Below are 15,817 nucleotides of genomic sequence, written 5' to 3' on the forward strand. Positions count from 1 at the left end.
CCCGAGACACCACAGTGCCTGTTCCAGAGATGAGTTCCTGAAACGCCACAGCACTTTATCTAAGAGTGTTCCTGAGATACCATAGTGAATGTTCCAGTGAAGGGTGCTCCTGAGATACTACCGTGTTGTTCCTAAGAATGATCCTGAAAATGTCTCTGAGATGCTACTACACTTATTCCTAAGAGCATTTCTGAGAGTGACCCTGAGAAAGTTCCTAATAGGGATCCTGAGAGTGTTCCTGTTTTGTAGTGACTTGTCAGTCACAGTCTGGTTTTCCACTGTGGTCCAAGGGCTCACACTTCCACTCATAACAGTAGGTATGCACCTTCACAAACTTTTCCATTTTTCTTTTCCTAGGGAATGAGAGATAAAGGACACTGCATTGTTCACATGAACTTTTGGTGTAAAGTGGTAATAAAATGGCTGCTGATCCCACCAAAACTGGAGCACTGATTGGGACTTATTCTATGTGTACCATACGGGCCACAGTTCAATCTGGGGAACCTCTCCAGCTATGCTTTGCACCCACCCAACTGGGGGCCAGCTGGCTTGCCTGCTCCAAAGCCAAGCCAAATCCACTGGCTGAATCACAGAACTACCATGACTTACCCTGCAGTGCATCACCCCCCTTTACAATCTGGAAACAAGTGGAAGGAGAGTGGATTGCACTCATCTAGCAGGAGCCTCCCAGGTCAAGCCAAATACTTCAGGTGACATACTGAACTGCCATGATTTACCCACACTTCCTTTTTATCCCCTTCAAGGACTTTAATGAGCTGGTACTCAGTGAACTTATCTCTGTCTCCTCCCATGTGCAGGGGAGAAAAACAAGAGACACTGCAGCCACAGACCCCCACAAGGATCAGAGGGTATCATGATTGTGGCCGTGACCCCTCCCAGACTCACCTCATGTCTGGCAGTCAGCTTCTGAGCTGGCTTCTGTCTGCTTTGCCTGAGTTAGCTCTGCCTCTGTGTGCAGGCTGCTTCCAGCGTGGCTCTAATTACCCCACTATACTGCACCTGTGTGGGTAAGCCTCTCTGTGTTTCAGTATGCTGTCTGCCTGTGTTGTAACATCATCAGGCAGGGCCTTGATAAGGAAGTGGTGTTCTTCCATTCAGGGCCTTTGCAACGTTTGCTATAGGTCCAGGTTAGTGTTGGTGCAGTGTGCACTTTTGACTTATGTGTTTAGCTTCCCTGCTTTTTCCTTGTGGCTCCCCTGCTTTCCCTTGTGGTACTGTTAGGAGCACTTCTGTTAGTGGAGTGCTTAGGAGTACTTCTGGTAGCTTGGTGCTTAGGAGCTCCTTTGTTACTTTATGTGTTTAGCTTCCCCTTGGTTAGTTTAGTGCTATGGAGCACTGATGTAGTTTGGTGCTTAGGAGCTCTTCTGTTAGTTTAGTGCTTAGGAGCACTTCTGTTAGTTTAGTGCTTAGGAGCACTTCTGTTAGTTTGGTGCTTAGGAATTCTTCTGTTAGTTTGGTGCTTAGGAGCACCTCTGGTAGTTTAGTGCTGTGGAGCACTTCTGTGGTTAAGTGCTTAGGAGCACTTCAGTCTGGTTACGCTAGAGGCACACTTCTGAGTTGCTGGGTTTCCTTGCTTTCCCCTGTGGGCTTCTCTGCGTTTCCTTTTGGTGCTTGGGAGCACTTCTGTCTTGTCTTGGCCCTGTGTTCCTGGTTTGTGCAAGCTTGCGTGGTATTCCAGGGTCTGAGGTGGTCCCTCAGCCCTAGTCCCATTCCTGGTCCTGGTACTATAAAGCTTGTTCTAGTATCCCAGTCCCTGTGTTATCCTGTATCCGGTAAGTCCTGCCGGCCGCTTGAACCCAGGGGCTCAACTCCTGGGGGACAGTGGCTAAGTGCAGGTGAAGCAGTGCGGACCAGTCTGGTGTACTCCAGTCCGGTGTGTTCCGGTCTAGTGTGTTCCAGTCCAGTGTGTTCCAGTCCAGTATGTTCCAGTCCTGTGCGGACTAGTCCGGTGTTCTCCAGTCCAGGGAGTTCCAGTCCGTGTGTTCCGGCTCGCTGGGCGGCGCCTGCAATCCTTACCTGTGCCAGTGTGCTAGCCCAGTATTGGTTGGTGGGTTTTGCCTGCTGCTGTCGCTCCTAGACAGCAGCCCAAGGGCTCACGTTTGCTCCAGAGCCCATCCCCGCGGGCTCTGAACCTGAGAACCTGACAGAGGGGAAGAGAGGGACCTAGAACCACCAGGTTTAGTATTCCCAGGAATTGTGGACCGGTCTCCAAAAATCCTAACTCTCTAGTCTGTTGGTAGGCGGGAAGGGTGGGGACGGAGATCAACCCCCAAAGGAATACTGCCTGCAGTATTCCCCACACTCGATCAATGCACCACCAGGAATTTGAACCTTCAGCATTGTTGGGAGTGGTCTCCTTAGCCTACTCATAGTGCTGCACCAGGCCACATGTCTACACCATCTGCTGGAAACAGAGAAATACAGAGAAACTGAAGGCAGCACCAGCCTCCTATAAAGGGAATGAAATCAGCTCTGATCTTTTTTTTTCTCTCACTCCATATGCTGGCAGGATGACATAATTCATGCATCTGGCCTGGTCTGGCATAGACAATAAGGAAATGATAGGTTCCATATTAGGAGTCACTACCCAAGAAAAGAATCCTTGGTTCACTGGGGATAATATATTGAAATCCTCAGCTCAGTGTATGACAGTAGTATAAAAAAATAAAATTAAAAATAGAATGTTAGAAAAGAATGGAGAATAAATCGTCTTTAGGAAGCCTCTGGAATACAGTTCTAATTGCCCCATCTTAAAAAGGGATAGCTGAAAGGAAGTGGAAAAAGTACAGAGAAGTGTGACAAAAATGATAAAGGGATGGATTGGCTTCTTCTGAAGAAGGCTAAATAGATTAGGGCTCTTCAGCTTGAAGAAGGCATGACAAAGGTTTGTAAAATCCTGAGTGGAATGGAACAGGTAAATAGAGAACAGTTTTATTTATTTATTAGGATTTATTTACCGCCTTTTTGAAGGAATTCATTCACGGCGGTATACAGTAAGAATAGATCAAACATGAGCAATAGACAATTACAGCAGTAAAAATATTCAAAAACAATACAAAGTATGGCATGGTATACGATTTACAATGTCAACACAATACATAATAGAACAATATGAACATTATAATTGATAGTGAAGGGTAAAGCAAAGATGTAACATATAGATAGGTAAGAAAGTAGGATGAGTTAGAAAGTAACGTGATTTATTTATGTCTTTAGATTGGAACACTCCATGAAACTAACAGGTAGAAGATTTAAACAAATTGGAGAAAGTATGTTTTCACTTAATAAAGATGTCTAGCATATCTAGGTTTAAAAGAGGTTTGGACAAATTCCTAGAGGAAAAGTATATAAATAATTATCAGCCAAGTAGACCATGAAAAGATACCACTCATCCCTTGAAGGGAGTTTGTTGTGGTGAATGAACAGGACCCAGCAAACTTACTTGGGGGCGACTGGCAGAAGTATTTGCACCAGAAGTAGATTTCTTAGAAAGAGGTAGTTTCAGTGCAGTCCCAGCGTCCAACGAAGTCGGCTTTGAAGAAGTCCCTTGAGGGGTTAGAATGGGGGGGGGGGGGCTGGAACCATTCTAACCCAATTCTAGACCCGCAGGGTTCATAATTGAAAGCAAAGATGAGCTGGAACGACCCACCGATACCTCTACGAGGTCATCTGGGATGGCACTTGAGGTTTCCTTTTTTTTTTTTAAGGGTCTGAAGAGACACTTTCCCTTTCCATGAGGAGCGAACGTCCACTGCATAGAATAACTGACAGGCTGCTGACTTTGGCAAGCTAGGAAGGCACCCAATTGACCTGATTGGCTGAATTCTTATACTATCAAGCTAGAGGAGCACATCCAGACAAACAGCTCACGGAGACCGCAAACAAGTGTGTCTGCATTATCCTGAGACATGGAGAACTATTACAATAGTTGAGACAAAAAATGATTAAGGAATTAATAAGTAGGCAAAGAGAAGAAATACTGAAGCAAATCTTCCTTATTATAGAAAATTATTTCTATAATAAGGAAGAAACGTGTTCAGTAAATTTCACGTGAGTCAGTAATTACTCTCAGACGTTTAATAGAGTACTTTAATGGAACCTGAACATTATTGATTATTGGAGAAACAGCTTGAGAACCAATTAAAGGAAAGAACAAAGCAGTAGTTTTGTTCTTTTTTTTTAATGAATTTTTCAAAATAGGTACAAGCATAAAACTTACAACAGAAAAAGAAGAAATAATTACAGATTTTCAATAAGAAATAAAAATATAAGAAAAAAATCAAACAGTACTACTACTCCTACTAGTCCACAAGAATGGGAGAAGAAACAATTCATAATTCAAATGAGAATTTCAATTTAGAAAAAAAACTAGACCATAAGAAATACCATCTTAATATTGCTTGAAAACACTGTCCCAATTTCACGGGACACATCCAAACCTTTTTTAAACCCCACTAAGCTAACTGCTTTTACTACATTCTCTGGCAACGAATTCCAGAGTTTAATTACAAGTTGAGTGAAGAAATATTTTGTCCGATTTGTATAGGTAGCATAGTATAGCTAGATAAACTGGATTTTTCTTCTTTCAGTGCCAGGCAGCATGGAGTTGCAATATTACTTCATAAGATATTAGCTTTTGGTGTGCATAAGGTGTTACAAGATATGGAGGGGTGGTCACAAAACTCCATTTTTTAACATATAGAGGGGCATTTTGGAGGAGTGGCCTAGTGGTTAGGGTGGTGGACCTTGGTCCTGGGGAACTGAGGAACACCTAATGAATGAAGAGGGAGGCCCATATAGTTCTCAGGACCTGCAGCAGAGACTTGCACTTGCCAACAAGGATCATATACAGACAACTACATCATTATTGGTTTAGTTTGGATCAGGCAGCTTTGGGCATGAAATTGGGTCATAGGATGAGAGAGTTCCTGAAAGGGGATGCATACGGACAGGTTTCAATATCGAGTTTGCATAGAGCTCTGGTGTCGCTCGGTCCTTCTCGAACATATGAGAAGCTTAAAGACACATGGAGTAAAGATTTGGGATATGAGGTGAAAGGAATAAACTTTGCAAAACTGATCAAAGACATACCCAGGAATAAACATATCGATACGCACTGTCCAATATAAATAATATATATATATACATGTACATAAAAGAGCATATATAAGAAAATATATATATAAAAGAAGTATATATAATGCAACAGTTGTATGACAGTGCATATAAACATATATACAAAAGCATAATAAAATCTGACATCACGTAACAGCAAATTATGCTTTTGTATATATGTTTATATGCACTGTCATACAATTGTTGCATTATATATACTTCTTTTATATATATATTTTCTTATATATGCTCTTTTATGTACATGTATATATATATATATTATTTATATTGGACAGTGCGTATCGATATGTTTATTCATGTAATTATTTTAGTATACTCTCTATGTATACCTAGTAATATTCCATATTTTATTAATTGTTCTTTGTCAATTCATATGTTTGATATATTATGTTCGTATGTGTGTTATATTTTATTTATTATGATCTATGATAATTATTATATATTTGTTCATTGTAGCCCCTGACGCAGCCCTAGGTGGGCGAAACACGGCCTGTGTCGGGCGATTTGTTCATACACGGTATCTTCAATAAAATCTTTTTGTTGTGACATTGATCTGCTGGCTTTCTTTCCCATATTGGATTTTGCAGATCGTTTGCCTTGTTGTTTTTAGGGATATACAAGGAAATGTTCTACAATCCTCCAGTGCTTCGGCAACAGGCCTTCAGAGTTGTGCTTCTCTGGTGTTCGTTGCCAGACCAGTTCCTGCATCCAGCCTTGTTTGTTCCTGCTTCCAGCCCTGTTTGTTCCTGCTTCTAGCCCTAACTGTTCCAGTCCTGCCTGTTCCAGTCTTCCAGCCCTGCCTGTTTCAGTCCTCCAGCCCTGCTTGTTCCTGTCTCCAGTCTTGCTGTTCCAGCTACTCCCTGGCCTCGACTCCATTAGCCAGCATCCAAGGGCTCTTTTAAGGGCCAACCCCAAGGGCTCTTTTAACAGCCAACTTCATGGGCTATTTTATAAGCCAACCCCAAGGGCTCTTTTACGAACCAACCCCAAAGGCTCCCTTAAGAGTCAACCCCAAGGGTTCTCTTGAGCCAACCTCTAGATGAACCCTCTTGTCTGCCAGCCAGTCTGCTAGGCCAGACTCTTGGTGGCAGTAAGCAAAAGCATATGAGCAGGAAGTAAGCCGGAGCCTAGATATCCTGACTTTCCTGTTTTTTATGTTCACTGGATGGAATGCAGATTGGTATTTGTCATCTCTTGCAGGTATTTACCGGCTCAGATCCCTTGAGAAAGCAGCAGCGAAACGGGTGTCTGTCAGGATCAGCTGAGCTTCTAGTTAAGTGATACTGCTTTAGATCATTATTGAGCTCATTTTCGAAAGAGAAGGACGCCCATCTTTCGACATAAATCGGAAGATGGACGTCCTTCTCACAGGGTCGTCCAAATCTGTATAATCGAAAGCCGATTTTAGACATTCCCAACTGCTTTCCGTCGCAGGGACGGCCAAAGTTCAAGGGAGCGTATTGGAGGCGTAGCGAGGGCGGGACTTGGGCGTCCTCAACCCATAATCGAAAGAAACAAGGACATCCCTGATGAACACTTGGACAACTTTACCTGGTTGTGTTTTTCTTACGACAAAGGCACAAAAAGGTGCCCGAAATGACCACCAGAGAGAATCGGGGATGACCTTCCCTTACTCCCCCAGTGGTCACTAACCCCCTCCCACCCTCAAAAAACATCTTTAAAAATATTGATTGCCAGCCTTTATGCCAGCTTCAGATGTCATACTCAGGTCCATCACAGAAGTATGTAGGTACCTGAAGCAGTTTTAGTGGGTGCAGTGCACTTCAGGCAGGTGGACCCAGGCCCACCCCCCCCCCCCCCTACCTGTTACGTTTGTGGAGGAAACAGTGAGCCCTCCAAAACCCACCACAAACCCACTGTACCCACATCTAGGTGCCCCCCTTCACCTGTAAGGGTTATGGTAGTGGTGTACAGTTGTGGGTAGTGGGTTATGGGGGGCTCAGCACACAAAGTAAGGGAGCTATGTACCTGGAAGCAATTTATGAAGTCCACTGCAATGCACCTTAGGGTGTCCGGTTGGTGTCCTGGCATGTCAGGGGGACCAGTGCACTACAAATACTGGCTCCTCCCACGACCAAATGGCTTGCATTTGGTCGTTTATGAGATGGACGTCCTTGGTTTCCATTATCGCTGAAAATCAGAAACGACCAAGTCTAGGGTCGACCATCTCTAAGGACGACCAAATTTCAGGATTTGGGCATCTCTGACCGTATTATCGAAACGAAAGATGGATGTCCATCTTGTTTCAAGAATATGTGTTTCCCCACCCCTGGATGGGGACATTTTGCACAGAGCACATTTTTATGTAGGAGGGGGGTTTTTGGTCAATGATGATCTGAGTCACAATATGGGATTTCAGATGTTATAGACGTTACTATTCAGTAACATATCCCAGTGACAAATGAGACCTTTTCCAGACGTTATTACACATTCAAGTGAACAATAAGTTCACTTTAGAGTTGCGACTGTTGATAGAAGATAGTGGACCATTTGAGCCATTTCATATCGTTTAAGTGTTGCAGTCTTCTAGACATGCTTGTTCCTGTTTCCTGCCTTGCTGTTCCAGCTACTTCCTGGTCTCAAGTTTGTCGGGCCAGCCCCCAAGGACTCTTTTAACAGCCAAGTCCAAGGGCTCCTTTAAGGGCCAATACCAAGGGCTCTATTAAGAGCCAACCCCAAGGAGTCTTTTATGAGTCAATCCCAAGGGCTCTCTTAAGACCCAACCTCTAGACAAACCCTGTTGTGTTCCAGCCAGTCTGCTAGGCCTCCCTAGTCGTACGCTTCTGCCTGTCCGAGTCAGGTCCTTGATTCTTCAGCTCCCAGACTCTGCCAGGCGGTCCTGTCAGCAACTGTTGACAAGGGCCTGTGCAGCGCTTATGCCACACAGGTAGAGCCAACCTCGTCACAGTCCAAGGGCTCACCTTCCCCAACTGTGACAGAGTGTTTTTCTTTTCTGGCTTCACTTTCAAGGGAGAGGGAGGTGGGCAGTAACCATGGGAGATTAAGTAGGGGGACAAGTCTTAATCCTTCCAGTGGTCAACTGCTCAATCAAAGCACCTTTGTGTAACTTGGGCATGACTGAAACAGGTCTAGAAAAAAAATTCCTTCTTTTTATCATGGACATTTCTCCACATGCAGGAGGTATATATGCACATCTGCCATGTGGAGGGAATGTGCTGCTGTTATCATGGATGTTTTCTCAACGTGGGGACCAGTACCACCATTGCACATTTTATATAGTGTATTTCTAATTGGCAGAGACGTTTATCTCAAAATGACTATGATGTCTGCAGTGCATCCTCTTTCTAAACATTTTTCTTGTATATTTTTGAATATCGGAACGGTTAGTTATTTCTTCCATTATGGACTTACATTTTTATAGGTTTTCCTGTAAATGTGTATTTTATCATTTTGGCGTCATATTGAAAATGCTCCTCTAAATGTTTTTACAAAATTCTAAATGCAAAGCGACAGACATCACAGCTAGATTGATGTCACAGTCATTTATATGTTTTGGGGAACAGGCATAATTGTCCACATGTATTTTATAATCAAAGCATATCAATTGCAACTGTACCCATGCTCTACCTAAACTCCACTCCTGAACAGGCCTATATGTGGTAAATTTCTGAACTTCCAGAAGATAATCAAAAATCATACATGGAAAAAAGCTATATGAAATAAGGTGCTCTAATATAACTACTATAGATTTCAAAGGAGAAAACCTTTGCCAATGAAAGTCCTACTTCAAATCACTGAGTCATATCACTTATATTTCATTCACTATATACTTTGAAATTTCTTTGAAATGAAAAGTAGACTGTAAAAATAACAAATCAATAAATCACTGAAATAAAAATGTCCATATTCGCTGAAAATGTCCAAAAATCAAGTGGCAAACATAGTGATAGTCGAACCAGAAAAACTTCTTTTTGTTTCAAAAATGCCCATTTCCTAGAAGTTTTGTGCTCAGTGTGTTTTTCTTTTGTGATCATTATTGAAAAACTTATATCCACAGGAAAAGCGCACAAAAACAAGTCACTGGGATGTATGGAGGGCCAGAATTGTTTGTTGACTGGCCAGACTGAGATCCCAGCAGAGCAGTGGGCACCCTAGGAGGTGCTGCAATGGACATCACATAAAAAGTCCCAGGTTCACATCTCACCTTTACCCCCTTATATTGTACAGTGAGACCACCAAAACCTACTGTACCCAACTGTACACCACTGCAGAAGCCCTTATGCCTGCAGGTGTCACCTATATGTGGAGTTTTGGTGAGTTTTGGAGGGTTCACATTGTCCACCAGAAGTGTAACAGTTAGAGTGAGTTATGGGTCTGGGTTCCCTTCTCTACAGTGCACTACACCGACCACTAGGCTACTCCAGGGACCTGCTTGCTGCTCTAATAGTGATGGCCATAACATCTACTGTTTCTTTCACATATTTTGGGGGTGGTATGGGGTCTGTGACCACTGGGGTAGTGTTAGGGGGAGTCATGCCTTAATCCCTCCATTTTTTAATTCTATAGAGCAAGCAGAAGCTAAGGCAACCACTAGGACCTAACCCTGATGCAGTATGCTGAAACATGGGCCATGTTAGTGAGGGTCTTACTGCAATCTTGAAGTTGAGAGATAAGCTAAGTAGCTCTATATACTCTTTGAAATTTTCACAAAAATTAAAAATATGTTTAAAAATTAAATATAAATGGTAAAACAGAGGACCAATGACAAAGTTAATGAATCACCAGGTTGTATCTTGGTGTGAAAAGAGTCACTACTGAGGTCCGATCCTTAGAACACTGTAACTGTTAAATTAAGTGCTGGTTTAATCTCTCCAGTGGTCATCAGGTCATTTAGGGCACCTTTTTATGACTTAGTCGTGACTGAAACAGATCTAGACCAAAATGTCTAACTTTAAGCCCTGGATGTTTTTGCTTTTTTTCCATTACGGTAGAAAACCATCCAAGTTTTCAGAACGCCCACATCCTGCCCCCATCACACCCCTGACATGTCCCCTTGTGATTTAGATGCACTGCAGATGAACTACATAGAAAAACATCCTTAAAATGTTTTGAAAATTGTGATTTGGATGTTTTGACAAAGAAAACGTTCATCTACCACTTTGTGCTGCTTTTAGGGCATTTTTCTGTTTTGAATATGAGCAACAAAAAAAATCATAAAAGCCAAATACTACCCACAAAAATAGTTTGAATACTGACCTCTAAGCGGCTAATGTGCATAGTGAAACTGTCTTTATTAGAATGTATCAGGGTTCGAGTTAATTAGTTTGTCAGAAAGTGAGCTAAAAATGTATGGTACCAACTCATCACATAACCATTTGCAGTCAATCCATTGCCAAGAGCAGTAGCTGCTTAGTGACGTTATTAATTTTGAATACTCACCACTTTCAAAGCAGGCATCAAATATTAGATGTCCTTTTTTAGCCAATCCAGAATAGCCTGGTGGAAAGACTGTATATTTGCTTACATTCCCTGCTATGATGTCCTCACTCCCAATCTCATTTCCTATTGCAATAAAAATAAACTAGTTATGAAAGGATTTAACTTCTATTGTTCTTCAATTAAACACTTTCAAAAAAGGTTACAAAACATAGTGTCTAGTGGCGTAACCACTAACAAGAAAAACATTACAATACACAGAAGTTAGAACAAATACAGGTATTAAAGTCTACATTATTTTATGCTTTTAATTCTATGTTAATATAATATCGAAGTTTTTTAAATGCTTCTTCTACTTAGTTATTTAAGGGGCCCTTTTACTAAGGTGCACCGAAAAATGGGCTGCGCTAGTGTAGGCACGTGTTTTGGGCGCATGCAGATCCATTTTTCAGCGTGCCTGTAAAAAAAGCCTTTTTAAAATGTTTGTCAAAAATGGACGTGCGGCAAAATAAAAATTGGCACGCATCCATATTGGGTCTGAGACCTTACCGCCAGCCGCTGACTTAGTGGTAAAGTTTCACGAAGTAACCGTGTGGTAATCATCTACATGCATACAATAACAATTACTGCTCGGTTTTTGCCGCGCGTCAGAAAATAAAAATTATTTTCTGGCGCACATAGCGGACACGCATCAAAAATGAAATCATCACAAGGGCCACATGGTAGCTAGGAAGTAACTCAAAATTGATATCCACTGGGTGTGCATAGACACCTACGCGGCTTAGTAAAAGGTCCTCTAAGCCATAAGGGACCTGAAAAGGCCAAAATGTTTCAGCTCATGTTTGGTTTCTTTTGGAATTTTTCCTAATTTTGGAGCATTTTTTCAATTTGATACACACATTCATTTTAGGCTACTGTGCACTAAAATGTAAAATGATATTCTATGCACTAAAATTTTAAGGCTCATTAACAAACTGGTGCAGCAAATGAGAAAAAACCCATTCAATTCCTATGGGTTTCCTCTCATTTGCTGTTCGGGAATCACTAGCGCGGTTGAAGGATAGGAAACAGAGAGTGGGGTTAAATGGGCAGTATTCACAATGAAGAAGGGTAGTTAGTGGGGTTCCTCAGGGGTCTGTGCTAGGACCGCTGCTTTTTAATATATTTATATATGATTTAGAGATGGGAGTATAGCGAGGTAATTAAATTTGCTGATGACACAAAATTATTCAAAGTCGTTAACTCATGACAGGATTGCGAAAAATTACAGAAGGACCTTACGAGACTGGGCGGCTAAATGGCAGATGACGTTTAATGTGAGCAAGTGCAAGGTGATGCATGTGGGAAAAAAGAACCCAAATTTTAGCTACGTCATGCAAGGTTCCACTTTAGGAGTTACGGACCAAGAAAAGGATCTGGGTGTCGTCGTTGATAATACACTGAAACCTTCTGCTCAGTGTGCTGCTGCAGCTAGGAAAGTGAATAGAATGTTGGGTATTATTAGGAAAGTATGGAAAACAGGTATGAGGATGTTATTATGCCGTTGTATCGCTCCATGGTGCGACCGCACCTTGAGTATTGTGTTCAATTCTGGTCGCCGCATCTCAAGAAAGATATAGTAGAATTGGAAAAGGTGCAGCGAAGGGCGACTAAAATGATAGCGGGGATGGGACGACTTCCCTATGAAGAAAGACTAAAGAGACTAGGGCTTTTCAGCTTGGAGAAGAGACGGCTGAGGGGAGACATGATAGAGATATATAAAATAATGAGTGGAGTGGAACAGGTGGATGTGAAGCGTCTGTTCACACTTTCCAAAAATACTAGGACTAGGGGGCATGCGATGAAACCACAGTGTAGTAAATTCAAAACAGAGAAAATTTTTCTTCACCCAACGCATAATTAAACTCTGGAATTCGTTGCCGGAGAATGTGGTTAAGGCGGTTAGCTTGGCAGAGTTTAAAATGGGGTTAGACGGTTTCCTAAAGGACAAGTTCATAAACCACTACTAAATGGACTTGGGAAAAATCCACAATTCCAGGAATAACATATATAGAATGTTTGTACGTTTGGGAAGCTCGCCAGGTGCCCTTGGCCTGGATTGGCCGCTGTCGTGGACAGGATACTGGGCTCGATGGATCCTTGGTCTTTTCCCAGTGTGGCATTACTTACGTACTTATGTACTTAAAAAAAGAAGCCCTGAATACATACTAAAAAATGGGCAACCCTATAGGACATAATCCCCTGGAATCTATATAGTGTGACATAAGTTGCACGTGCAAATCTGGGCATATTTTGGATTTGCACATGCAATTTAATTAATTAACAAGCCAATAAGCGCCGATATTTGCCAATTTACAAATAATTGACCATAATTGGCAATAATTAGAATTTATGCACACAACTGTCTAGTGTATTCTGTAAAGTGATGCACGTAAGTTATACGTTGCAATGTTGAAAAGAGGACATGGCCATGGGCATGGAATGGGTGGGTCTCGTTTCTAAAATTTATGTGCATTGTTATAGAATACACCCAGTCCGTGCCTAATTTAGGCATCAGCATTTACACCAAATTTTACTCGGCGTAACTGCCTGTAACTAAATTTAGTCACATGGATGAGCACTTGGCGTATTCTATAAACTGTGTGGAAAGTTTGGCGTATTTTATAGGAATGCCTAAATTTAAGTGTACTTTAAAGAATTTGCCTAGGCATATTTTTTTCAGCGCTGATTTTTTAGGTGTTATATAGAATCAAACTCTATATGCCTGTAAACTATTCTACAGCACTATGGATCTATATAAATTATAGTCCAAAGAAAAACAAAAAAAAGGAGGAAGACCCCCCCCCACACACACATATGGTGCAAAAAAAAAAAAAAAAAAAAAAAAGCAAAAGTTGGGGGTGGCCCAGGAATATTACAACAACAACAAAGAGGCCAGAAGAATGCTGGGCTGCATAGAGAGGGGTATAGCCAGCAGAAGAAAGGAGGTGTTGAGGCCCATCTACAAGTCATTAGTGAGGCCCCACAGGGAGTACTGTGTTCAGTTTTGGAGGCCATATCTTGCTAAAGATGTAAAAAGACTGGAAGTGGTGCAAAGAAAAGCAACAAAAATGGTATGGGATTTGCATTGCAAACCGTAGGAGGAGAGACTTGCTGACCTGAACACATATACCTTGGAGGAAATGAGAAACAGGGGTGACATGATACAGACATTCAAATATTTGAAAGGTATTAATCCACAAACAAACCTTTTCCGGAGACGGGAAGGTGGTAGAACTAGAGGACATGAATTGAGGTTGAAGGGGGGCAGACTCAGGAGTAATGTCCGAAGTATTTTTTCACAGAAAGGGTAGTAAGATACATGGAATGCCCTTCCGCGGGAGGTGGTGTAGATGAAAACGGTAATGGAATTCAATCATGTGTGGGATAAACAAAAAGAAATCCTGTTTAGAAGGAATGGATCTACAGAATCTTAGCTGACATTGGGTGGCAACGCCGGTAATTGGGAAGCAAAACCGGTGCTATGATCTACGCCATGATTGTAACTGAATAGATATGGATGAGCTAGAGTGTAAATTTAAGGAGCTTCGATGTTAGCTTCAAAACTTTTACTACAAGAACAGTGCTGGGCAGACTTCTACGGTCTGTGCCCTGAGAATGGCAAAGACAAATCAAACTTGGGTATACATATAAAGTATCACATACCATGTAAAATAAGTTTATCTTGTTGAGCAGACTGGATGGATCATTCAGGTCTTTATCTGCCATCATTTACTATGTTACTATGAGGACTACAAGAAGGTCAAGAGATAAAAATATCAAAATTTTAAATTGGAGAATCACCAATGTTAGACCCTGAAGGGCACTACAAAACCAACAGTTAAACACCATGCGGTCAAGGATGGAGCACTATGGCATAACAGTGGACAAAAAAGTGAGGACAGCTCAAGGAGGATATCAGGAAGTTTTTAATGTGAACAGCTAAAAAAAGTGTATCATATCACCCCTGTTTCTCCTTTCTTCCAGAGTATACATGTTCAGGTCATCAAGTCTCTGCTCATATGTCTTGTAACGTACTGAACACAATACTCTAGGTGGGGCCTCACCAACGACTTATACAGGGGCATCAACACCTCCTTTCTTCTGCTGGTCACACCCCTCTCTATACAGCCTAACAACCTTCTAGCTACGGCCACCGCCTTGTCACCCCAAGATCCCTCTCCCCGTCCGTACCTATCAGATTCTCCCCGCCTAACACATACGTCTCCGGAGGATTTCTATTCCCTAAGTGCATCACTTTGCATTTCTTCGCATTGAAGAGAGTAAGAAGAGTTAGGAAGTAATGTGCTTAATTTAATGAAAGTTGCACATGAGGTCAGAGATGGTTTAATATTATCTCAGCTAGGGAAGGAGAGGTTAAACATGTCCTACTGCAGTATGTGCAGCCCGTGCCACTCCTTGTGTGTGTGAGTGAGACTAACAAGTTAGTTACTTTGTGTCATCAGTAAATTAATGGGTCCTTTTACAAAGGAGCGCTGAAAAATGGCTTGCGGTAGTGTAGGCACGGGTTTTGGGCAAGTGCCGATTCATTTTTTAGCACACCTGTAAAAAAGGCCTTTTTTGCCGAAAATGGACGTATGGCAAAATCAAAATTTTCACACTTCCATTTTGGGTCTGAGACCTTACCGCCAACCACTGACCTAGCGGAAAAGAATCCGGGCGGTAATGACCTAAGTGCATCAAATGCCACTTGGCAAGCGTTCATCACGTGTGCCCAAAAATAAAAAATATTTTTCAGATGCACATATCGGGTGTACTCCAAAAATGAAATTACCGCAAGAGCCATGCGGTAGTTAGGCGGTAACTCCATTTTGGCACGCGTTGGGCGCACATAGACGCTTACACGGCTTAGTAAAAGGGCTCCTTTATGACCTCACCAATTACTCCCATCTCTAAGTCATTTATGTTAAAAAGCAGTGGTCCTAGCAAAGACCCCTGGGGAACCCCACTATCCACCCTTTTCCATTGAGAATACTGACCATTTAACCCTACTCTCTGTTTTCTATCTTTTAACTAGTTTTTTTAATCCACAATAGGACACTACCTCCTATCCCATGACTTTCCAATTTCCTCTAGAGTCTTTCAAGAGGTACTTTGTTAAATGCCTTTTGAAAATCCAGATACACAATATTGACCGGCTCACCTTTATCCACATGTTCGTTCACCCTTTGAAAGAAATGTA

General features: G+C 42.0%; 1 protein-coding gene across 1 annotated transcript in view; it reads right to left on the minus strand.

Annotated features, from left to right (window-relative positions):
- The window catches only part of AGBL4 (ATP/GTP binding protein like 4), a 2,274,308-nt gene that overhangs the window by 2,214,028 nt on the left and 44,463 nt on the right, over positions 1-15,817 (minus strand). The window contains exon 2 of the mRNA XM_030206027.1: positions 10,579-10,701. Coding sequence (XP_030061887.1) covers positions 10,579-10,701 — 123 coding nt within the window. The remainder of the gene's footprint in view (positions 1-10,578; positions 10,702-15,817) is intronic.

This window comes from Microcaecilia unicolor, chromosome 6, assembly GCF_901765095.1.
Source record: "Microcaecilia unicolor chromosome 6, aMicUni1.1, whole genome shotgun sequence".
Classification (NCBI taxonomy): Eukaryota; Metazoa; Chordata; class Amphibia; order Gymnophiona; family Siphonopidae; genus Microcaecilia; species Microcaecilia unicolor.